We start from the raw sequence: 26,420 nt of genomic DNA on the forward strand, positions 1-26,420 counted from the left end.
ATAAAGGGGAAGTGAGCAGATATAGGGAACAATCATTTATTATGTATTTTGTAAGTTGTTAAAACCAATCCTTTAAGCTTTACCAAACTTAATTCTAGTTTAAATTCCTCTACGGCCCTTGTGTTGATAGCTATTGAATTGATATTTTGGACTCAAAATGATCTGGCTTTTCTGAAGATTACTCTTTAAAAAATGTCTGTGCTTCCCTATCCAATTGTCTCTTATTGTCATGATGGCTACTATTGTAAGATATAGTTTACATTACCAAACATTATGTGCAGTTGAGCCAAATATAATTCATACTCCTGGCAGATTTAGATTTAAAATTACTTTCATTCAAACAATAGGGCTGTTTCAAATAGGAAATGACACAGGTGTCTTTCAGAGGTTAATACAACAACATATCAGTGAAAAATAAAAACAATTTCTATTTTTATTGAGATTTTAATAAACAAAATGGCATGTTGAAAATAATGTATAGCTATTTTAATTAAGCCCTGAAAAATCTTAACTGGCATTACAGGAATCCAACCCTTTTTAAAACAAAACTTAGTTAAGTGACTGATTGGGCTTCAGGTCATTTAACCCCTTTTCCAATTGTCTCCCATTCTTTACCTACTCTGCATTTTTGTCCTTTCCTACTTCCATTTCATAACTATAAGCAAACTACTTACGTAATACCAACATACTTAAATCATGGTGTGTCAAGTAAAATCTAAGTAGAGACTAGGGCTGCACAATTATAGAAAAATCAGTAATTGCGAAGCTATTGCTGAAAGTTGCGATGACAATATCTACAATCAACCCACATTGTGTGACCCTTTGTTTACCATTACACATTGTCCCCTGCCATACACTGCGATCTCCAATAAAAACAATTAATTTAGTTTTGGCCTGGCAGGTGTTCCCCCTGGCTTTGTCACAAACACCACTAAAACCCTAAACATCAGTCCAAAAATTAATTCACAGCCGTTTTAAAAAGAAAACAAATCACTGAAGGTGGCATCAGCAATTTCGGAGATCAGTAAGTGAAACTTCCTTTATCCAGCCACAAAAACAAAGCTACAACAGAACCTGCTCGCTAATGTTAATTAGCTAAAACCTAACTAAGGGCAAAAGTCATAATGAATTTAGGTGACATAGAAGAAGACACAAAAAACTGAATCAATTTAAACATTTCCTTAATTAAATTTGATCTGCTACCTGTGGAGCATCAATAAAAAGGTAAATTGTTTTGACTAATTTGATAGACAGCAGTGAAAGATTAAATGAAGTGTAGGCTCAAGGTTGGTAGGAGGGTCTGAATGTTATGAACCTGTTGTGTGAGTGTGGTTTCGTGTAGGTGTGAGCATTCCCTCGAACAGAGGATCCCTGCTGGGGGGATATGGCTGACCTGCTGCAGATGGCACACCTGTCTGCAATTTCCTACATCAGCTGCTGGGGACTTAATGGGCTACAGGATGACTACACATTGCCTGATGATCAACCTTATTGGTAGAGTCAAGCTCTTTCATTATTATTCCTTGAGTTTCCGACAAAGTAGTTATTTCACTGTCGTCTGCTCATTTTAAACGTCGTGTTTTCTGTGCTTCCGGGTGAAACTTATTGCATCAACTCTGGATTCTTTCAACAAATCTCCTTGAGACAGATCTCCTTTGGAAACTCATTCACTCCAAGGTTGTACAATCCAGCTTAATCATCTCTAGTTGTCACCTGCCTGCCCATTCTCCCACTCTTTGTTTGCCTGCTTCTTGGACTGTTGGCCTCAGCTGTTCTGCCTTTAACAGAACCACCTCAGGAACAAAAGTCCCTATTGAGACATCTCCTTCCATATTCCACTACCAAGATCATCATTCTCCCTTAAGTCCTTCCTTCTACCCCAAACCAGGAAGCAATCCTCAGTTCTGTCCTTCCTTTATATTTATTATCCACCATTATTCTTTGCCCAATCAACTACTCCTGCCCTCTTTCAGACATCACAGAACCACAGACTCAGAAAACCTCGCTCACCTGTGCCTATATCCCTTGTAAATATTGTAATTAAACCCATTTAGCATTTTATCTTCAGTATCCTGTGTATAATTCTGAAGGGAAATCCCTCAAAATTTAAGACTGAATACAGATAACATGGACTATATAAGGGCCAGGCAGCACTGTTTTATACCCAAAAAAGATCCTGTTAACTAACATGTCTTAACTATTTAAAACATTTTATTATCTGCTTATCTCTAACAACTAAAGCATTTTAAGTTTGGGTGGAAAACCTCAATTTTAGTTTTTGGTCCTTAGGGTTACAGTAGATGTACGTAATGCTTGGTAAGTAAGTGCTGAGAGGAGAAACACTAACTGATAGCTTTAACTGGATAACTAGGTTTTTTTCGTTCTGTCAATTCAAATTTACAAACTTTGTTCAAATTAGCTGGGCTAACATTAGATAATGTTTCTAAGCTTAACTAACTAAACGCAAACTTAGCTGAAGAACTATAATCTAATTTTTGCAGTAAAAAATACAAATGAACCTTACCTTGTGAAAGAAAAAAACATTGTAGTTTGAGTTGTGTTGGTTTTAGTCAATTGATGGAGTACTTCTGCCACAAAAACTGCTGCATTGCTGCTATGCTCTACATTCCCTCCTCAGCATGCTAGATCCGCTGCAGCTTGCTAATGACCCAATCATCTAAATCAGGTGTGTGCAGATCCAGGACAGGGAACCAGAAGTTTTCTGCCCAAAACCAAACACTATATGCCACTTTGTATTAATGCTGAATCCAACTAAAAATAAATAAGCTGATTGGTAGAGTCTAAATTTTTACATCTCCAAAACTGCAAATGCTCCATTTAACCATTTTAAAATACATTTTGGGCACAGTTAAATTGTTGCATTTAATTTATGCAATAAAGTCGTTGTACATCAAATACAATGTAGGCTCTCCATGGCATAATTCCTTAAGATATGTTGTATCTCTCTGTGTTGGTTAAATATATTCATTCAATCATCAAACATCCAAAACAATGCCAAACATCCTTGTCTAAATTGCCTAAGGAGTGTAAGGTAAGGTAAGTTTATTTATACAGCGCTTTTTAGTAACAAGACATTCAAAGCGCTGTACATGAGGAAGAACAATTACAATACAATCACAAAGAAAATAAACACAGATACAGACACAGAAAAACAAATCAAATGACACTTATAATCCTTGGGAGTAATAATAATAATTAATAATCCTTCCAAGTTTACTGGTAGAAATTGGTTCCAAGCTACTTTTAATAATAAAGCATCTTGATATGATTTGTGGGTGTTTTGGGGTTTTGTTGGTCTGTTTCACAATTAAGTTTTTGAATTATGCTTCTGTTTATTATTTTCCTGGTTATGTTTTAGTTTCATGTTTTTCTAGTTTCTGTTAGTTTGTATTCAAGAGTTTCCGTTCTGCTCAAGCCACGTTTTGTCCTGTCAATCAACTTTATTCGGTTCACCTGCACCTAATTAATCTGTCTTCTTGTTTCACCTGGTCACGCTCCATAAATACACACCTGTTCAGTTATTCATCGCGGAATCCTTTTCAAATTATGTTCATGCCTTGCTCTCAGATCATGCTCATGTCTTGTTTGGACCATGCTCATGTCTTGTTTGGACCATGCTCATGTCTTGTTTGGACCATGCTCATGTCTTGTTTGGATCATGCCATGCCTGTCTTGCCTGCCGTTTGTTGTTTTGTGCCTACCTCTTTCTGTGAGTGAGTTTTTGTTAATTAAATCTTTTTTCACCTACCGTCATGCTGCCTGCTCGTCTGCATTCTGGGGTCCTACGTTGCTCAAGTCCTAACAATCTTATGCTAAAAGAAGATAATATTGATAGTCTCATCATTCCACTGAATTCTAACTAGGGAAGCTGAGTCACTGGTACAAAACAGCTTTAATCCACATTTTCAGGTGCTAATAATATATTGCTTTTACTGGTACTGAAGTTGAACTAAGTAATAACAGTCCATTGTAGTCTAATTAAGAAAGCTGGGTCATTGGTGTAAGAGCAGCTAAAGTCCAAATTACTAATAATATTTGGTTTTTGCTGGTAATCCTTCTGATAAAACTAAAAATCAATGAAAAAGTAATGAAATACTAATAATAATTGGCTTTGCTGGTAATCCTTCTGAGAAATCTGAAAATCTATGAAAAGTTATGAAATCACACATTTAGGTAAAGTAAGATAGGAGGAAAAAAAATCATATTTCAGATGATATTCTTAGCAGAATGAGTCTGAAATAGTACAAAAAAAACCTCAGCAGGGGTAAGCAGCACACACATAAGTAAAGATTTAGTAAGAGTACGGTGGAATCTTGTGGGTGCGAATATATATAAGTCTGAGTGTGTTTGCAAGAATTAGACTGTCAACACTGATAGAAGCGCCATTGTCCTCGAGAAGAGAGGTGGAAGTGCTGATAGGACCACATAGTCCTATCAGCACACAGCTGGTAGGGGAGTGCTGGGGAAGAGCGTCATGTTTATATAACATCCAGGAGATATTTTGTCGATAGCCAGTTAGCAGAAGTTGCCAAGGCCACATGGGGAGCCAGATTTAGAAAAACAATAGATGTTGTGGTTCAATTGTGAATTTCCAACTACCTTAAGAGTTTTACTGGTATGTCTCAATTGCGAATCCAAATAGCCAAATTTCTGGTACTTTCCACATATCTTGAGCGTACAACTTCTCCAAGATTATATCCTTTAACCTCTGAGTCCAACCGCTGCCAGGCTAGCCGAGCAGAATCGGAAGCTGGACGCGATTCTTGGACAGAGTCACGTCCAGCTTCCGATTCTGCTCGCTTAACATTTCAGTCTGAGTGCTGATCGCTCTACAGACTCCATCTAACATTGCAGGCAGCTTTGGAAAGCTTTGAACAGCTGCCCACGTTTTGCGAATCACTCAATAAGCCAGGTAACCACCAACTCCAAAAAGTAGAAATCCTGTTATCAAAAATCCAAATATGTACACATTTTCTACGTCCGCGACAGACATTGTAGTCAGGCACACAATCTTCCACTGCTGCCAAGAATCCATTGTGTTTCCAGAGAAGAACGTTCCATCTGGACAAGAGGGTTTCCTTTACCCTGTCTTCCCATTGAAAAAAAAAAAAAATTTGACCAATTACGTTGAGAGTCCAGCTGACCAAATCCATAATTTAAAAGTTTGGAGGATATGCAAAGCGAGGGAGGGAGAGAAAACGCGTGTGTCGTCCACCTCTCAAGAGCAAGAGAAAAGCACTGTTGTCACACAGATACAAACTCTCCTACTGGAAATATATGAAACATGACCTACCTATGACAAGGGCCTTGCATTAACTCCATTAGGAATTTATTTTGTTTGATTAATTCATGGATTTAATAAATACTAACCACAAACAAGATGGAAATGGAAATTATTGCATTGTATGAAAGATATATTGATACCAAAGTGAATTATTGGTGAAATCTAACTTACATAAAGACCTAAAATCATCATTTTGGGTTACAGAAAGTGAAAAAGTTGATTTATTGTATTAATAATTCTTGAATATATAGTGGTCTGTGAAACATTAATATCAGTCCAAATAAATTCTTGTTTATAAAACCGTGTGTTGCATATTTGGGTATAGAGATTTATGGCACATCCCATGGAAAATTATATTTGGTTTACTGAAACATAGTCACAGTTGTCAGTATTTCCTTGTTGTAACTCTGTTTCTACATTTTCACCATCTTGTGCTCTGGTCTCGCTCCAGTGGACACTAACCAGAGGGCAAAATGATGTAGCAACTCTTAACAGACTAACATTTACAGGCATGGCTGTTTCAGCACACCATAGGGAGATAAAGTGGTGTGCTTGGCTCTGATAGGAGCAATTCACCATGGACAGCGAGTGAAGCTCGGGAGACGCACAAGGAAAGAGGGGGGCTGATGTTTTCTTTTATTTTTTGACATGAAACTACATTTCCTTCTCAGAACATGCATGATTTCTTGTTTTGCAAGTGATGAATCTGTTCTGTATTTTTTAGCAAATCAAGTCTTCCATGTCTCTAAAGATTTACCTAATCGAGAGGTAATATCCGTCTGTTTACCTTATTCTTCTTTTTAAGTCCACCTTTTAAACAAACAAACCTGATCTTTTCTTTCATGTGACTGAGGTGCTTTTTTATTCAGACATAATATATTTAAAACAGTTGACAGGTGTACATTAATTATCTTTTGCACAAATTTGGTTATGATTAGACATAAATTTATGTTTTGTCATTATGCTCGTGGTTTTCTCTATAAATAGCACGGACGTAAATCTGTTAAAGTTTTAAAGGAAAGCTGAGCAGCAGACTTATCAAAATTCCTTAAGATTTCATCCTGGAAAAAAAATTATTGTATTTAGTTTGTTTTGCAATATTTTGTTACATATTTTCTTACAAGTTGCTTTTGCAAAAAATAGCTAACAGCTAAAAAGCTAACTACTACAAAGGGTTTTTTGAAACATGAATAAGTTCCATTTTTTTTTAACATCAAAGTAAAACTAAATTTAAATGCATTTCCAATGCATTTAAATTGGTTTATTATGTACTGAAGAACAAGGCCATGTAAAAGATAAAGAGCTCACACTGTGTAGAAATTTGACTGGTTAGATATTTTTACTATCTGCTCGATTAAGTTAATTGTACTAGAACTGATCCCATGAGTGTTCTATTTTGTTTTTGCTTCAGGGGTGTTCAGTTATCCCCTCTTTCACACTTTTGCATATTCACATTGTATTGGAGAGGTGTATAAAGACACAACAACATTGTCCCAGCATTGCGGTTCTACACATTTAACATAGCATCTGTAATTTGATCTCCAGCCAGGCTGTCGCTGCAATAGAATAGACGTAAGTGCTACTTAAGTCACACCAGTGATCCAATAACAACATTGATTAGTGTCATACAACTTTATAGAGACACTCTTCTACACCAATGAAGGTTCACCAAGCTTGGCATGCAAAAAGCTTTAAGTGGCTCCAACTGTTTCAGAATACCACCTTATGCTTTTGTTGATCTTTGCCACTTTTTAGTTGCTGTAACAGCCACAACTGCAAGATTGATTAAAGAGAGATGCTGGATGACTCACATGTGCACACACACACACACACACACACACACACACACTGTTAGTCATGCACTGAGTGTAGTAATCTATCCATACTGACAGTTTGAGAATCAGCAACATTGATCTCTATGTAAAACACTGATCTGTGTGTTTATTTGTCATTTGTGTGTCTGTATGAGAAGACAGAGATGAAATCCTAATTCAGGGTTGTAGTGGAGTGCATGTCCATGTTTCCAGCATCTGTCTCTTTGCGTGGTGAGGCAGCAAAGTTGTGATAAGTCAGACACAGCAGAATGCAGAGCTGGAGAGGTAGTTTGTTACAACTGAAAAGACAAAAGAGAAAATGTTAGCAAGGATGGATGAATAAGGAAAATGAAAGGATGAAAGATGTATTGCTCAATGCTTTTTACCTTTTTCCTGATACAGCAAATCTTTTTTACAGTATACAGTGTGAGTATCTTCTCTTGCTTTCATTCTTCTCTTCCAATGGTACAAGTTATCTCACTTTAGACAAATGCAAACATCCACAGACATGCACATTTATACATACATACATACACAGACATGTTGGCTGATTATATGCGATGATTTATGTGCCTATATACACATTTATTTTCAGACCAATTAATCGATTTCCCTATAGTCCATGTCTCTTTTGCTCTCCTGTTCCCTGTTTCCCTGTATTGTCTTTTGCTTTTAACAGTTTTTTTTGTTGTTCATTTTTTTAGATATTTATTTAGTTTTTAATGGAACCAGGCAGAGTCACCACTTTGTTGACTGCAGTTACAGCTGCAGGTTTTTTGGTGCTTGTACATACCAGCTTTTCATTTACATTGTTCCTCATTCTTCTTAGTTTAAGAGGCCATTGTGCTAAGTGATGGAGCAAAATGTTTTAAAACAGAGCAACCGTGATGTCTTCCCTGAAGTCATAATGGAAGTCTTTTTTCTTAAAAAAAATAAAGCAAAACAAAGGTTTAACTATGACGCTTATTTATTTATTATTTATATGCAAATTCCCTGTTTATATTAAATACTTTTTTTTTTCAGATGATCCACTGTATTTTACCTGTGCATTTATTTGACTCAACTCAAGACTTGCATGCCTTGACTTTGGACTCGACTTGGGACTCTCGTGCCTTTTACTTAGGACTTGACTCGAGACTTGGGTGGAAAAAATTGATACTTACTTGTGACTTGCAAAACAATAACTTTCTCCCAGCCATCTGATTATGTCGGTTGAACCAGAGAAACATTTAATGCATGGGGGACACCAGCCCTTGAGGACTGACACCACCAACCAACTGTAGCACTGAAACTATTATGAAGTGCTTTAGATCATGGTGTCATGTATTGGAGTGGTCCAATTAAAAAAACAGATCTAAATTCAATTAAGAATTGATGGTAAGACTGAGCTTGAGCTACTTTGTAAACACAAATGGCTAAACATTTTAAACTCTTTTTGACTTGCAGATATAATTGAAGCAGTAGGAACATGTAGGTGTGGGAATAAATTTGGGGATGATCCTCATAAATTAAATTAAATTATTATAAATTTGTGGTTGATGTTCCCTTAAACATGCTATTCATTACAATTATGATAAAGTGTGTACCAAAAGGTCACTGCATTAACCTATAAGACTATTTAGTACAATCAACTGGTGGCATATGACTGCATGATTGGGATAACTAAACAGGCGCAAACTCACAATTTCATACCAGTACAAGAACTGTGTTGTTAGCATATCCATGTGTGCCCATACAGCAGACACACAATAGGAACTCTAGATGCTGACAGAAGAGTAGTAATTAGGACTATCTGCTGTGGCTATTCTTGTTACAGTACTGATCAGTGTCATCTGTCTTTGTGTGGAAAGAAATAGTTGCTGCTGCTGTAGCCCACAGTTTCTATGGAAACCTGTCGGCACCATCCTGGTCTCTATGGTAACTTCATGTTGGCACCCACAGAGATTGAGAGAAATAAATATGAGGGTAAGAAGGAGGGTAGGTGACAAAATAAGTGAGGGAGTGGGACAAACAGTTGAGTTGATGGTAGAAAGATAAGGGGGTAATAAGGAGTTAATAGTAAGACAGCGGGAGAAGATGAAGCAGTGTAAAGTTCGATCACAAACTTGTACTTATATATTGTTAGTTTACAGCATCACATGAGTTGGAAGAGTTGGCACAGAGAAAAGTAGAAAGCCAACCTTCTTGCATTCAGCTAGAGACTTTGTGTCCAGTATGTACAGGTCCTTCTCAAAATATTAGCATATTCTGATAAAGTTCATTATTTTCCATAATGTCATGATGAAAATTTAACATTCATATATTTTAGATTCATTGCACACTAACTGAAATATTTCAGGTCTGTTATTGTCTTAATACGGATGATTGTGGCATACAGCTCATGAAAACCCAAAATTCCTATCTCACAAAATTAGCAAATTTCATCCGACCAATAAAAGAAAAGTGTTTTTAATACAAAAAACGTCAACCTTCAAATAATCATGTACAGTTATGCACTCAATACTTGGTCGGGAATCCTTTTGCAGAAATGACTGCTTCAATGCGGCGTGGCATGGAGGCAATCAGCCTGTGGCACTGCTGAGGTCTTATGGAGGCCCAGGATGCTTCGATAGCGGCCTTTAGCTCATCCAGAGTGTTGGGTCTTGAGTCTCTCAACGTTCTCTTCACAATATCCCACAGATTCTCTATGGGGTTCAGGTCAGGAGAGTTGGCAGGCCAATTGAGCACAGTGATACCATGGTCAGTAAACCATTTACCAGTGGTTTTGGCACTGTGAGCAGGTGCCAGGTCGTGCTGAAAAATGAAATCTTCATCTCCATAAAGCATTTCAGCAGATGGAAGCATGAAGTGCTCCAAAATCTCTTGATAGCTAGCTGCATTGACCCTGCCCTTGATAAAACACAGTGGACCAACACCAGCATCAGATCATCACTGACTGTGGGTACTTGACACTGGACTTCTGGCATTTTGGCATTTCCTTCTCCCCAGTCTTCCTCCAGACTCTGGCACCTTGATTTCTGAATGACATGCAGAATTTGCTTTCATCCGAAAAAAGTACTTTGGACCACTGAGCAACAGTCCAGTGCTGCTTCTCTGTAGCCCAGGTCAGGCGCTTCTGCCGCTGTTTCTGGTTCAAAAGTGGCTTGACCTGGGGAATGCGGCACCTGTAGCCCATTTCCTGCACACGCCTGTGCACGGTGGCTCTGGATGTTTCTACTCCAGACTCAGTCCACTGCTTCCGAAGGTCCCCCAAGGTCTGGAATCAACCCTTCTCCACAATCTTCCTCAGAGTCCGGTCACCTCTTGTCGTTGTGCAGCGTTTTCTGCCACACTTTTTCCTTCCCACAGACTTCCCACTGAGGTGCCTTGATACAGCACTCTGGGAAAAGCCTATTCATTCAGAAATGTCTTTCTGTGTCTTACCCGCTTGCTTGAGGGTGTCAATAGTGGCCTTCTGGACAGCAGTCAGGTCGGCAGTCTTACCCATGATTGGGGTTTTGAGTGATGAACCAGGCTGGGAGTTTTAAAGGCCTCAGGAATCTTTTGCAGGTGTTTAGAGTTAACTCGTTGATTCAGATGATTAGGTTCATAGCTCGTTTAGAGACCCTTTTAATGATATGCTAATTTTGTGAGATAGGAATTTGGGGTTTTCATGAGCTGTATGCCAAAATCATCCGTATTAAGACAATAAAAGACCTGAAATATTTCAGTTAGTGTGCAATGAATCTAAAATATATGAATGTTAAATTTTTATCATGGCATTATGGAAAATAATGAACTTTATCACAATATGCTAATATTTTGAGAAGGACCTGTATTGCTTTTCCATGAGTACCCTGTTGTTTTTTTTGTCATTTCAATAATCCATCCATCCATCCATCTATCCATCCATCCATCCATCCATCCATCCATCCATCCATCCAGAGGCAGGGTATGCCCTAAACAGGTCACTAGTCTATCACCTAAGGGCAATTTAGAGTAACCAGTTAACCTGAGTGCAATAAGCTTTGAAGCTACCATTGTGGATCGATATTGTTATCAATATTGTGGTCAAAATAAGTTAGTTGCTGGTTTAATTTCTACTGCCCATAATGGCATTGGAAGATATGCTGCTTTACTTAAATGATGCCCCAGGATCGCTTGTTTTCACATCTAACAACGTGGTAATGCAATTTTATCATCAACCAGCTATGTGTTTTTCTTTTCTGGACATGTTAAATAATTCAGCAACATGGGCGTCTAAACTTTGAAATGCCATGTATACTACACATATGCACCTCTGCAATAGAATTTACACAAGGCCTACTCAAATGGCAAAGCAAGGGTATTCTTTTGTTTGTACGATGATGATCTAGTGTAAAGCCCTTTGAGTAGTCAGTGTGGCTAGAAAAAGTGCTATATAAGTCCACTACATTTCTCACAATAATAATCTCATGCTGAGTTTGTATATTCTTTCTGCATTATTAAAGATTCACTCATCTACACTTTTTGATTGCTTGGAGTGGCGTCAGCTGACGACATTCCAACCTAGTTGTTGATACATTTAACAAATAATTTATGTAATACCTTGGGGCATTCATTGGGCATTGATCTTTCATTTCCAGGTGGAGGATTGATCCTTAAATATATAAAAAAATGACAAAATTAGATAATCATCTCACAGTCAGAGTAACAAAGCCGGCACGGATGCCTTGAAAAACTGTGAAATCTACATCCATTCTGTCAATAAACACTCACAATACAATAGGTAGGCACACACTACACACATACTTCACAGATGTGACAGGACTTGATCTTCCACAAAATGCATTTCATCTCATGTTCAAGCCCACATAAAAGTTTTAGATATGCCAACATACATAGAAAGACAAGAAACAGAATGACAGCAGCTTAAGGTCTGATGAAAGCTTGCAAATGGTAGAAAAACACTAAAATTTAATTCAGCCTAGGGAAATTTCTTCTATGAGGTTATGGCATTTCCTGTTCTTTTGAAACAACCTGGAGAAATAAAAAATATATCCATTTTACTTTCGGAAAGTCTATTTTTTGTGTAAAAAATCTGTGCAGCACTGTTGCCTTGCAGCAAGAAGGTCCTGGGTTTGACTGGGGTCTTTCTGCATGGAGTTTGCATGCGTGAGTTCTCTCCAGGTATTCTGGCTTCCTCCCACAGTTCAAGAACATGACTGTTAGGTTAAGTGGTCTCTCTAAATTGGCCCTAGATGTGAGTGGGTGTGTGCATGGTTGTTTGTCCTGTGTGTGTCTGTGTTTCCCTGCCTAGGGTGTACCCTGCCTCTCGCCCATAGACTGCTGGAGATAGGCACCAGCTTCCCCGAAACCCAGTATGGAAGAAGCGGGTATAGAAAATGGATGGATCGAAAATCTGTGTGTTGCATGGTGAAATTGCATTCCAACATTGTTTTTGTGTGAGAGGGCCAGAGGTAGTTGTTTCTCATCCACTGCTGCTATGTGTAGCACACAAATAGAGAGCCTCTTCAGAGTGACAATGATTGAGAAAATTAAATGTTCACCAGCCGGCTTAGACTACAAAAGAGCTGATGCTTACAATGTTCAGTTCAAGTCTCTTATATTCCAGGGTGGAGAACCAAAGTCAAACCTGCTAACAAAAGTGTACCAGGTGTGTTTGCATGCAAGTTTAGAATATACTTTGGAAGATAACAAAATGATACATGCATTGGTTAACAGATTCATTTTTAACCGCAAAATATAACTCATTAAAAATGCAATTAGAAATGCGACTGTAGTGGCATTGCTAAACTTTCTTTAGCATTGAGTTGTGACAAGAAGTGAATGATGTCTACTCTCACAAGGTGCTGAAATTTCCCACAGGTATGGAGAAAGATAAAAAGAAAGAAAAAAAGACTTCACGTCTGTTGATAATCCCAAACTGTTAGTCTGTGTTCTTTTAAAACATACTTTTTGACATGAAATTAATTTGAAGGAAGGTAGGCTCTTCATAGATACTCTAAGCTGGAAATGTGGCATCTTAAAAATGTTCTTTCTAAAATTGTTTAAAAGTGCACAAAGGTGCATGTTCTGAACCACCGCCTGTGTCTGTAGTTCAGTTTGTGCAAGGTTCAAGATGCTTCATCTCCTTTTTGCTTGAATGTAAAAAACTCATATTCACAGGTGGTACCCCTTTAAGAGCCCAAAATACATCTATCTACAAAATTGGCGGTGACTTTGCGCTACTTTGCAAACCTAACTCTGTTTACTGTCTTTTAGTTTAATGCAGTGCCACACTTCGGGTATTTAGTCAATGTAAGATTTTCTTTCCATTCCTTTCTTCCTCCATCATGCCTATCCTAAAGAGAAGCTGTGCATCCACAGCAACTATCCCATGGAACAGACATGGCTGCACTCACTGAATTGATTCAGAAACTTAATACTATGGGTTTAGCAATACACCTATAATACATAAGCTTGTGTTTATGTGAAGTAGATTTGATTTATTTTTATTTTTGTGGCACTAGTGGTCTTTGTTTCGCAAGTTGACTGACAGGAAACGGGGTGGAGCAAGGGGAAAACATGCAGCAGAAGTCAAAGGGCCAGGACTTGAACCCGTGACAGCTGTGATAAGGACTTTTGCCTCTGTACATGCCGTATATAGGCACAGTACATTTAGTGAATGTACCTTTTGATTCTGCCAAAAGCAATCAAAAATTCAACAAGAACTTTCCCTGTCATTATAAAATGTGGGTAATCTGAAATACAATAGGGTCTCAACCTTAAAGTACCTTCATATCCGGAGCTCACAATACAATTTCCAAATGAGGTTACATGCTATGTAGTGCTTCTTAGAAGAGGCAGAGAAGTGCAGTTTTAATATCTCAAGATCATTACACCCTTGCTAAATACACACACTGTAATTTATTTGCTGGGATGTTGAATGTTTTTGTCTTTTTGTTTCTGTGTCCACATAGCCTGTATGTGGTTCAGACATGTTGAATGGATACATTCTGAAATAGAAAAGCTATCTTTGAAGTAATCATGCTGATTTGTGTTCATATGTGTGAGTGGCTGGTGTTCAACGTGCCTGCCAGTCACACACAGCGTATGTGAGTATGATGGGTCTGTGGGATCTTTCAAAAGCAGCTTAATGGCTAATCCTGTCTTCCAGCACACACACAAACACAGAAGGTCATTTTAAATGGAAACATTGCCCGCTCTGTGGTAGAATGTCAATACTATAATCTGATTAGTCTCGTTGATGGATAGGTGGTTTGGTTGACCTATCACAGTTAACTCAATTATTGCTCCCACATACTCACCTTTTGGTTGTTCTGTCTGCCTCTTCAAACCTTTCTGTGTCTTTTAGTCTGCCTCTCTTCCTCACACCTGATTTTCTCTCTCTCTGTCAGTCTCTCATCTTTTATCTCTCATTTTATTCCTGCCACTAACCAAATTAGTAGAGCCCCTTATGGATTTTCCCTTTATGGGTCTGTATGAATGGAATGAAAGGAGGAAGAGAAGTGTGTGTTAGACTAAGCTGTTCCTATCAGATGTTTTTCTTTGTTTTATTCTTCTGAGCGCCACACTGTCTGCCTGTCACCAGCAGATACATGGCCTGGGTGTGTGTATCCAAGTGTGCTTAAGAAAATGGGAGTGTTATGGAGAGGTTCCATGAGAGGGAAGGATGTATGAGTGTGGGTGTGTGGGTGTGTGTGTGTGTGTGTGTGTGTGTGTGTGTGTGTGTGCGTGTTTGTGCCTTTGCGTGTGTTTGTGCCTTTGTGAGATTAATTACTTCCACATCAGCATGCTGTGTGGTGGAGGGTCATCAGAACATATGAATATAAAAAAGAAATCAATGTGATATATTGTGAAGCTGATATAAGAATATTATTGAAATAGATAAAGAAGCTTTTAAACTATATCTTTAATCTGTACATTTAAATTGGCAATAAAAATATAATCAGAAGGACATGATAGTTTTTTATTTATTTAAACTGTTGTGCAAAAGTACTTGAAAGAAACCTGTTCAGGTTTTGAATCAGTCCTTTGCATTGCCTAAATCACCCAAATTCTAAACCGTGTGAGGAAATACTTCCAAATGAAAGACTGCTGATTTATCTGTTGACATTGATCATTAAAAATGATACTAAAATAATATTGTTCAGCAACTTACAATTAAGATTTTTTTATTTTTTATTTTACATTTGGGAGATTAACCTCTCATAACGCGTACAGTGGATTAGTTTAACATGGCAGTGAGTTTTCCCATTGTCTTTTAGACAATAAGATTAGAAATAAGCTCTGGAAAAGTAGTTGTTAAAACTGGCTAACTTTCCCTAAGGTTTAACATCTTTGTTTATGCTACTTCACACAACATATCAAAAAAATAATATATATATATGTTTTAATAAAGTCATTGACTGGCTCAGGTTCAGGTCTGGCTGATCTTTCCCAGGAGAACAAGCTTAAGCCTTGAGGGACCTGGCTGGCCCTCTGTCCCAAACCTCTGGCCCTGTGTGCATGTGTGTCCATGGGAAAGGAGTGGGATCAAGAGGGGAATCAGGGGCTTAGACAAACGTGCAGATTGACAGATGTAGCTAAATATGGTTGATTATCTGACATAACTGAATATAGAACATTCATGTTTAGTATGTTATAATCTAGCTAAAAACTAACAGCTATCAAAGGGATCTGACAGATAATTAGGTGGATGATGAATTGTTTACAACTTATCCAAATAATCAAAATGTCAAATAATTCTACACTCAGAACGACTTTTCTCAGGACCTCAGGCAGGAGGTCGTCACTGAGACAACAATCTCTAAGGAACGCTGTGGTAGAAACCCTACTTCTGAATGTCTACGTGTGTGTGTGTGTGTGTGTGTGTGTTTGTGTTCATTTGTGCATCAGACAGTGGCCGTGAAGGACCGGAAGATGGTTGCTCTGATTAAACAAAACGTTTTGATAGTGTACACTATCACAACTACAAGTTATACAAATACATGATAACACACAAACTAATCAAACACACTCACATTACACACGCATACAGACACACCAAAAGCTTGATGCACAGCAAGTGAACATCTTGTGCAGGCTCAGAGGACCAGCGGAGAAGTGGTCTGCACTGCTGGTTCTCCTGCTTCTTCCATGTTTTGAACATTGTCTTAAGTTGTGATGAGAAATAACAAAAGATGTCATGATTGCAAGGGATCACATATATATCAGGGCATTTAGGGTACTTCTATCCAGGAAAATATTTAGATGCATAAACTTTTTAAAATGTTTGCATGTTTAGCATTTTTCTATTTGATTAGAGTGAGCATTCATATGCATTAGATGTGGTGTTTACACTTTTACATAAGTTCCAGTGAAGTTGGGACATTGTGTAAAATGTAAAGAAAAATAGAAGACAATGATTAGTAAATCCTGTTCAACCTTTATGTAATTGAATACACTACAAAGACAAGATATTCAATGTTCAAACTGATAAACTTTATTGTTTCTTGGCAAATATTCACTCATTTTGAATTTGATGCTTGCAACACATTCCACAAAAGCTGTGACAGGAGCAACAAAAGACTAGGAAAGTTAAGGAATGCTAAACAAACAACCTCTTTGGAACATTACACAGGTGAATAGGCTAATTGGAGAATCATGATTGGGTATAGAAGTAGCTGTTGGGACCCACAGCCATGGATTGCAACATGAAAACTCCGATACAGACTTTTCTGGAACTTTCAAAATAAATTGCATTTAACTGACTTCCAGTACAACTTCAGAAGGGGAAGGGGGGTAACAGCGGACTTCCCCTTCTGAAGTTGTACTGGAAGTCGGTTAAATGCAATGTAACAGCGGACTTCCCATGATGCCACTGCCCGTATAAAAACCCCCACCTTCCCAATGATTTGATATCTTCCACCCGGACTCCGTGCGAGCCTGGCCGGAGAGACAGTGCGCTATTGTCTCTTTGCTGGCAAACAGACAGAAACTCTTGAAATTGGGTCCAAGAGTGTCATACGATCACGCGATCTTATGCACAAGTTAAGTACAAATGAATTACTATTTGTGTACCCGGTATTCATTCATAAAAAGGGGACATTAAGGTATAAGCATTGCTTGACTTTCTCTCTGAGGCCTGCAGAAGCAAACTGTGTTCCAGAGAATTCCCTGCAGAGACGCGGTCTCTACGAAGCCGAGTGGAGCGGTTTTCCCAGTCAGAAAGAAGGACAACAGAGACCACATCACCGTGGTAACGTGCAGTTTGGTCGGCCCAACAGAGCGGCCCCCCAGTCACTGCTCCAGAGGTTAGCTAGAAGCTAACCCTTTGTTCACAGAGCTTTCTTCAAACGTCGTTGTTGCCCGTACAACTCCTCCTCAACACGTTTCAAATGAGGTTAGGGTCTGGGCATAGAGATTTAGGGTGAAATGATCTGAACGTTTTTCATTTTATAAAGTTTGGCTATGTTTGTGTTGAACTCAGCTATCTTGCTGCTAGCAGGCTATCTGCAGCACACGTGCTCAGTTTTGTGTTCTATGTTTGTGTGTTTTAAAGTTAAGACAAACTTTATTTAAAGGGGTGATTTTAACATAGAAGATTGATCATAATGCACTGTCCGCGCTTATGCATTTTAACCCTTATATTGATGGTATTTGAGGTGTTTGTTTGATTCTGGTGCTAAGCTACAAGCTTCTTTTGTTAGCTTTAACTGCTAACAGCTAAGAACACGTGTTTGCTCCTAAGGAATATTTACCCAGAAAGGTTGTCAGTTTTCAGTCCAGTAAATAATATTTCCCTAACATTATTTTACTTAATTTGATAACTAAGTAAACACCATTACGCCCCATTTCTCCAGAAAGATTTGGCTCTTTTCCAAAATATTTCCTTAAATATTTTACCATTTCCTTAATAATATTTCTTTAAATATTAGTTTAATAAACAAAGGCAGTTGAGAATTGGTCATCCAAAAGGTTGGTTTTATTCAGCAGATCATTCTTTAAAACATTATTTTATTAAAATAATATTCTATCTGATCTTGCATTGTGAATGGTTGTCTAAAGGTATGTTGATTATTATCTAAGTTAATTCCAAGACTAACTTAACTTCATTTCCAGATTCTTCAAGATAATCCTTGGTTCTCAAACATAAACATTGCATGGTAATGTTGCATCACTCTTTCGGTCATGATTTTTAATCATCTTTAATCAACTTGTTTGAATTGTACATAGCACATTAGTCTTCGTTATTCTTTAATTGAGGCACCTATTACTCTACACCTCTAAACTGGACTCTTTATTGGGGCCTGCCATAGCAATTCTTCTTTATTATTATTCCGTCTCCGTTAATGCGGCCCGAACCGTAGCGCGCACCCCCACAATATATATATCAAAACGTCTGGCTCGGTCTTGAGATGTGTGCTATTACTTTTATTGGCGTTTTGAGTTACCATGGTGACGTAATTAACGAAACTCCCCCCCCCAAAAAAAATCCCATAGAAATGAATGGAGTCAGGGGAGGAAGGAATCCTCAAAATTCACTATTTTTGAGGCTCTACTGTATCGCCATACTTTCACCTAGAAACACAGTTTGACTTTCAGTTTGTAGAGAAATCCGCCGACTTTTCAGAAGTGAAAACGGTTTGTTGATAACTGCTACGGTTTCTCTAAAATTAGACTCCAAGCGACAAAAAGTTTGCGAGAAAATCCCATGCCTACAGTGGAGATGGCAGTTACTAGAGTGTAGAAAGTGGGGTTTTTTCAGGGAAAATTATTTTTAACTCACCCTCACGGTCACAAATTTCGCCCTAAAGTGACAATTTTCGGCTAGTTTGTAGGGCCGGGCCTCTGCTTTTTCACAATATCTTTAAAATTGTTCTAGATCTCTCGGCGTTCTGCCGAACCCCCCTCGATCGCCAAGAATCAGAAGAATTCTCTAGGCCTTCTCCCATGTATTTTCATTGAGAGTTTGACCAGTAATCCATGAGTGACACCATTTCTTTCCATCCTCCTATTTTATACTGTGAAGGTCATAGAGGTATAAAAATCTCCATGATCGGGGACGAGGGATGGCTTTTGCCCACAGCTCAAAATCTTTTCAAATACCATATACAGTTTCCGAGATATTAGACTTTGTTCGGGAGCATGTTTAGGCATTTCTGTATTTTTTTTCCATTTTCCCTCTCTTTTAACCTAGTGTTGTGTCTTTATTATTATATTTTCAACAAAAAAGGATGATATTATCGTTCCCCTATCCATTCTGATAAAATCGGTCCAAGAATGGCGTTGATAGCCCCTACGGTCTCTGAGTTATGGCCAGTAGTTCGGGAGCATGTGCCTCAATGTTATAAACCCAGGTCAGGGCAGACACAGTGTCCTGCTGCGCAGTGTTACCAGGTGAGAAATGTAGGATTATTGTACTAGAGACATAAAATTATCGTATTTTGAGGGAAATTATCGCACATTCGTCATAACCAAAATAACAAGTTTGTTGATGTGTTAAATAGCATCTAACAGGCACTCGCAGCTTTATGGCGTCAGTACGGAATGGATTTATCAAAAGCTGCAGCCCCACAGTGCCGGGCTGTGCTTCTTCTTCTTTTCTTTTCCTCAATCATGGGCGGGCGCAGTGGACTATTCAGCCAAACATGGCCGTTGTTCTGATGCCAACGCATCACGTCACACGTAGGTCACATTTAGAAAAGCACGATTGGCTGGAATTTCCAGCATTTGTTTCCGAATCTGGACACAGATGCCTTCAAGGTTCACAAAAAAACTCCGACAGACTTTGGCGATAGGCTGATGATGACTGATTTGTTTAGGCTGATAATAGCATACGCAATGATTTTAAAATAGCAAACAGGTTCTATATAACTAATGGAACTAACCCAGACCTGAAAGGAGATCCATGCTGAATTTTCAAAATAAGACAAAAAATGCTCTATAAAATAAAAGCCTTTACATTTTAAATTATAAATAATTGCAGGACTGGGCATTACACTATTGTTGGAGCTCACCCAGTGTTGGAAATAGGACCATGTTGGCCCTTTTAAAATAAGGCTTACTGAAAATTTCAAAATAAAAGCCTAAGTCTTCCAGAGTTACTAGTAATTTTTTAAGCTGATAATAGCATAGAAAACGATTTTTAAATAGCAAGTTCTGGTCTGAGAAGCACGCACCAAGAGGCAGGCCCCGTCTAAATTTCTTCAGAAATTTTCTAGTTCTGCTTAATACATTAGTTGAATTGTTTTAGCATAGTAAAGAGTTTGTTGATTGAAATATGTTTGACTTTGAGTTGACTTATTTTTGTTAATAAATTCTTGTATTTTAAGAAATTGTGTGAATTCATTCCATGTGTGTGCAGAGTTTATGCTGTTCAATAGTGTCAGAGCTTGGCTCACCCTTTTGATTTTGTCCTATTACCACCGCCTTACTAGGCTGGTATTCACAGGAGAACCCTTATAACCCTTAATATTATTCGATTAAATATTAAATTATTCATATTAAATATTAAATAATATTTTCAGATTCATAGTCACAACAGAGCATTACCGAAAGGCTCCATTGTTCACAAGCAAGGATGGGATAAACTACGTCAGCAAATGGTTAAACAGTTTAAGAGTAAAGTTTCTCAACAATTTCAAGTAATTTAGGGATTTCATCATCTACAGTCCATAATATTAAAATATTTAGAGTATCTGGAGAAATCTCTGCATGTAAGCGGCAACGCCAAAAACCGATATCGAATGCCCGTGATCATTGATCCCTCAAGAGGCACTGCATTAAAAAGTGACATCATTCTGTAACGGATATTACCACGTGAACACAGGAACACTTCAGAAAACCATTGTCAATTAACACAGTTCATTGCAACATCTACAAGTGCAAATTAAAACTCTATCATGCAAAGCCAAAGCCATATATCACCACCATCCTGAAACACAGTCAGCTTGTCTGAGCCCCAGATCATTTGAGATGACTTGACGCAAAATGGAAAGTTGTGTTGTGGTCTGATGATTCCACATTTTAAATTATTTTTGGAAATCATAGACCTCATTTCCTACGGGCCAAAGACGGAAAGGACTATCAGTATTGTTATCTGCGCAAAATTCAAAAGTTAGCATCTGTGAGGGTATGGGGGCATATCAGTGTCCATGGAATGGGTAACTTTCACATCTGTGAAGGTACCATTTATGCTAAAAGGTACATACAGGTTTTGGAGCAACATATGCAGCCATCCAAGCAACGTGTTTTCAGGGATGTCCCTGCTTTCAGCAAGACAATGCCAAGCCACATTCTGTACATGTTACAACAGCGTGGCTTCGTAGTAAAAGAGTGTGGTTACTAGACTGGCCTGCCTGCAGTGCAGACCTGTCTACCATTAAAATGTGTGGCACATTATGAAGTGCAAAATACTATAGAGACCCTGGACTATTGAGCAACTGAAGCTAAATGGGAAAGCTTCAACAATTTGTGTCCTTAGTTCCCAAACATTTATAATATCTTGTCTTTGTAGTGCATTCAATTGCATAAAGGTCGAACAGATATTGCAAATCACTCTATTCTGTTTTCATTTACGTTTTACATATCGTCCCAACCTCACTGGAATTGGGGTTGTAAGATATCAGCACACTTCTTTTTCCTTTCATTTGCTGTTTTCTCATGTTCTATCATCTGTCTCCAATGATGATGCTGCTCTGATAAATCAGTGGGCCTTGCCATTTTTGTGTGTCCGCAGGAGCGTGTGGAGTACCTGTTCCTTATCATTTTTACTGTGGAGGCATTCCTCAAGGTAATAGCTTATGGCCTGCTCTTCCACCCAAACGCCTACCTGAGGAATGGCTGGAATCTTCTTGACTTCATCATTGTAGTAGTAGGGTAAGTGAAGAGAAATGGTTTAAAAAGTGTTGGAAATGTTCTGAGTTACTCTGACCAGCAAATCAGAGGCAAAATATTTTCTGTATCAAAACAAAACAGCAATGTTCTGCTTTGGCTTTAGCTATGCCTGCAAGAAACTAAAAAAATATCTTATGGTAGCATTTTTAACCGGTTTTAAAATTTAAACCTATTTGTAATGTGTAATGGCTTGCAGATGTATTCATGTCCTTGAACATTTTTACTTTTATCACTTTACAATTGCTAACTTCAGTGTATTTAAAAAAGATTGTAATTGATAATTGTAAAGTGAAAGGAAAACAATGAATGATATTTAAATTTTCTTTTTTTCACAAATAATATTAAAGTCTGCTGTGCCTTTTTTTCTTCCCTGTTTACTCTGACACCCTGCTTACTCTGAAACTCTAAATAAAACCCAGTGCAAATAATTGGGTTCAGCAGTCACCCACTTAGTAAGAATAATTTAATCTCAGTATAAATCCAACTGCTCTGTGAAAGTCTCAAAGGTTTATTAGAGAACGTCAGAGAACAGCACCATGAATTTAATCTTTACGTGTGCGAAGCTGGCAGACACACGTCCCAAAAAGGCGATAAGTCACACTGGATTTTCTTCAGGGGTATCAGAGTAAAGGGGTACCAAATACAAATGCACACCACACTTTGTTTTGTAAAAACTGTTAAAATGTGATGAATCTTTTTTTTTTTTTACTTAAAAGAAAACTGTTTGTCTACCACAGATAAACTCAATAAAATACACTGATGTTTGGTGCTGTAACTAGAACTGTAAAATGAATTCCAACAATTGTGAATTAAAAGTGAATGAAGTTTTCCAACTGAGTTGCAGGGCCTAACCCACTGTTGCCAACTCAGCAACTTTGTCCAAACCAAGAAGGTATAAGATAAAATGTCATGTTTCAAGGCTACTGACTGTTTTTTAAGTGCAAAAGATGCATTGTTTTTTCAAACTTATTGAATAATTGTTTTAAGTAATCATGATTTCAATATCGACCAAAATAATTTTGATTAGAATTTTGCGCATTATTAAGCAGCCCTAGTTGTAACGTGACAAAAAAAGTGAGAAAATATGAAAGGTTTAGAGGGTACAAATACTTGCCACTCACCAGTGGTCATTCTTTTTTCATATTATAGTGAACTCCTTTTTTTGTTTGGTAGAATAAGCTTTTTTTTTTGGGTTCATTGTGAATGCAGATGAAAGCACAGTAAACTTTAGCCTGCAGAGTAAAGGTGCAGCTTAAACTGATTCGCTTGTGAGTTTCTGATAGCAAAGACATGCTCTGTTTTTTTTCTTTATCTAAAACTCAGCAACACAGGCTCTCTGGTAAACCCTCTTTGCTTTTTTTGTGCGTCTGTGTGTGACTTCACACCAGCTAAGCTGTGTGTACAGTGTTGTCTCTGCATTACAGCCAGTGGACCTGACAGATACATTAAAGCCATACAAACGGTCTAATTGAGCGTATACATGTGTGCGAGTATGTGTCTGTCTGTAAGAGAGAGAGGCAGTGAGAAAGCGGCCTGAGGCCTGAAGGAAGGCTTCAGCAACACAGATACAAACACTCGAAACCAGTCTTCTTCATTGCCAGTCAAGCATTCATTCACATTAGACGTCACTAACTAAACACATGTTGCTCTAGCTCATAAAAACACATACCAACAACATGGTACCAGTGCCCATGTGATAAACATAGCCCTTACCACTCCAGCTATCTATTCTATGCGCCTGTCCCTCTCTGTTCTCCTTTCTCAATATTTAGGATTTTACTTTTTTGTGATATGTTAAGTGTTATAGTAAATGGTGTTTTCTTTGCAACAGTGAAACATGGAGTTCAGAGGTTCAAATGCAAGATCTGCATTAAAATTGTTCAGGGACATTTTAGAAGCTACTGATTTGCTATTTTGAGTAATTTAAACCATGTCTTTCCCGGGCCCTATAAGTTTTTTCTGTTTCCTTCTAGGGTCTCACCAGAAAAATACCAGATCTGGTTTATGTAGTCAGTATAGGGATAGGCAATATACCAGTGAATAAATGATAATGGTAAGAATTGGTGATAATAATGATAAACTCAAATTAATGATGTTTGCAAACCGCCAAAACCATTAGTATGATTGTTATTTTGTTGTTTAACGTAATTTTTCACTGTCCGCTCAATGAGAACACCAATAAAAATACATATGAAAACAATAATGGTGTACTCTTACAGCGAGATACTTAGAGTATAATAATTCCTGCCAAAAAACCTAGTGTTTACACCAGCATTATATTCGGTAAATTTCTTTTCGACAGCTAACCAGCAGTGTGCAATAATATGTGTGGGAGGACCAGTGCTGAGTTACTATACACTCCATACATGCACAGAAAACTCCAGTTACACATTTGAAAAAGCAACATTTTAAAGCCTTGGCACCCCTTGATACTAGTAAGTTGCAACAATGTGTTTCCTAAAAACCTTGAAAACATGGCAGATGATCAACAGATGGTTGATGCATCTTTTTTTTAGGATTTGTTTCAGGTCTTAACTATATTTTGCCAACTATTTGCATAAAGAGCTGACATTCAGATTCTCTTATAGATGATTTTGAAGGATTGGTACTACTTCTGTCTTCTACGTTTCCACTTTTGTTATTTACTAAGCATACATCTTTGGACATACAGTATAGACTTTTAATATCCTTTTCAACATTTTGAAAAATTAAAAAAAAATTACTTTTAAAATTTCAGTAAAATATCAATTAAAAAAGTTCTGAAGCACCAACATTCATCCTCACTTAACACCTGTTTAAACCTCAGACATTCAGTTTGATGTGCTCCTGACTGTTGAAGTCAGAATGAAAATCATGGTGAGATCCAAAGAGCTGTCTGGGGGCTTCAGAAATAATATTGTAGCAGCTTATGAGTCTGCTAGGAGATTTAGGAACGTTTGAAAATAATTTGAAATCAGCCTCTGCACTGCACAGTTTAGTTATCACTCTACAGTCTGCCCATCTATGTGAGTTCCCCTTAACAGTAGACAACAAGATGCTAAAGGAAGTCCCCAAAAACCATAAACGTATTGCAGTATCTACAGTACACTCCTGCTCCAGTTGATGGAAAACTGCAGCCATTAATCACAAAGAGACTGCACAAGTTTAACATTCTTAGGAGATGTGCAAGGAGAAAACATTTGATTTCTAAGATAAACATGTAGGGTAGAGTAAAGTTTGCCAGAGGCAACATAGACAAAAAACAGGTCCAGGACAAAATGTGTTTTGAACAGATGATTCTATTAATGAATTATGTAAACACCAGAAAAGAGGGCATGTTTGGCATAAATCAACTACATCATTCCAGAAAATGTAGTACTCGTGTAAACTGTAAAAAAAATGTAAGTGGACATGCCATGGCTTTTTAGCTGCTTGAAGACCTTGCCATCTCACCACGGTAGAATCCACTATGTATACTAATGTGTATCAAAAAGTGTTGCAAAAAAAATGAAAACAGAAGCAGAAACTAGACCTTGCAACAGCACAATGGCCCAAAACAAAATTCCTGGGCCAAGTCAATGCTCCGATCTTGAACTAATTGAGAAGCTGTGTGGAAATTTGTAACAGGTTGTACAGGCAATAAACACCTTAAACATGACACAGCTGAAAAAAACGAATAGGACAAACTCTCAACAGACCAATGATGACCAAAGACTGGAGGATGGCTACAAGAAGCATCTCATTAAAGTTATATCAGCCAAAGAGGGTAAGACTGGCTAATAGGGGAGGGGGCATCTTATTATTTTCTCAAATAGAAAACACAGTTTTGTTGATGTATCTTGTTTAATAGAGGAAAATAAAGGTGTTCATCTGTAATAAAAACACTTTCTTTTACAGAGATAAATACAAAAAAGATTAGATATTGATATGTAAACATTTCTTAATAATTAAGTCAATATTTCATGGGAGGCCCTAACTATATTTGACTGAATGTGCCAAATTTAAATAAAATGGAAAATGGAAAACAACAACAGCTAAATTCTTAGTAAACAGACAAATAGACACACTCACAGTGGAAATATTCAGCAGTGACAGGACTGTCTCTCTTTACGTGTATTTCTAAGCGCTCACTTTGTGTATGTTGGTGTGTGTGTGCGTGTGTGCGTGCGTGCGTGCGTGCGTGCGTGTGTGTGTGTGTGTGTGTGTGTGTGTGTGTGTGTGTGTATAAATGAAAAGCGACAAGAGGTCACTCCCTCTGGAATATTCACCATATGGGTGAAAAAGCTTGTACCTAGTGCTGAGCAGCCTTGGGACTCGTGCACCCGTGCACATATTTACACATAAACGCAGATGCTACAGGCCACTCTTGCTGACACATACCTATGAGAGGATTAGTGAAGTTTCAGTGCATGTCTGCGTAAATGAACAGGTACTCCACCGACTTTTTCTTCAGCACATGT

At 37.9% G+C, this 26,420-nt stretch overlaps 2 protein-coding genes across 2 annotated transcripts in view; one reads left to right on the forward strand and one right to left on the reverse strand.

Annotated features, from left to right (window-relative positions):
• The window catches only part of dcp1b (decapping mRNA 1B), a 177,501-nt gene extending 174,897 nt beyond the window's left edge, over positions 1 to 2,604 (reverse strand). The window contains exon 1 of the mRNA XM_047389521.1: positions 2,525 to 2,604. The gene's annotated coding sequence lies outside the window, so the exon portion shown is untranslated. The remainder of the gene's footprint in view (positions 1 to 2,524) is intronic.
• The window catches only part of cacna1c (calcium channel, voltage-dependent, L type, alpha 1C subunit), a 290,444-nt gene that overhangs the window by 141,681 nt on the left and 122,343 nt on the right, over positions 1 to 26,420 (forward strand). Inside the window, exon 4 of the mRNA XM_047389522.1 lies at positions 21,824 to 21,963. Within this exon, the coding sequence (XP_047245478.1) occupies positions 21,824 to 21,963 (140 nt within the window). The remainder of the gene's footprint in view (positions 1 to 21,823; positions 21,964 to 26,420) is intronic.

This window comes from Girardinichthys multiradiatus, chromosome 17 (assembly GCF_021462225.1).
Source record: "Girardinichthys multiradiatus isolate DD_20200921_A chromosome 17, DD_fGirMul_XY1, whole genome shotgun sequence".
Taxonomy (NCBI): domain Eukaryota; kingdom Metazoa; phylum Chordata; class Actinopteri; order Cyprinodontiformes; family Goodeidae; genus Girardinichthys; species Girardinichthys multiradiatus.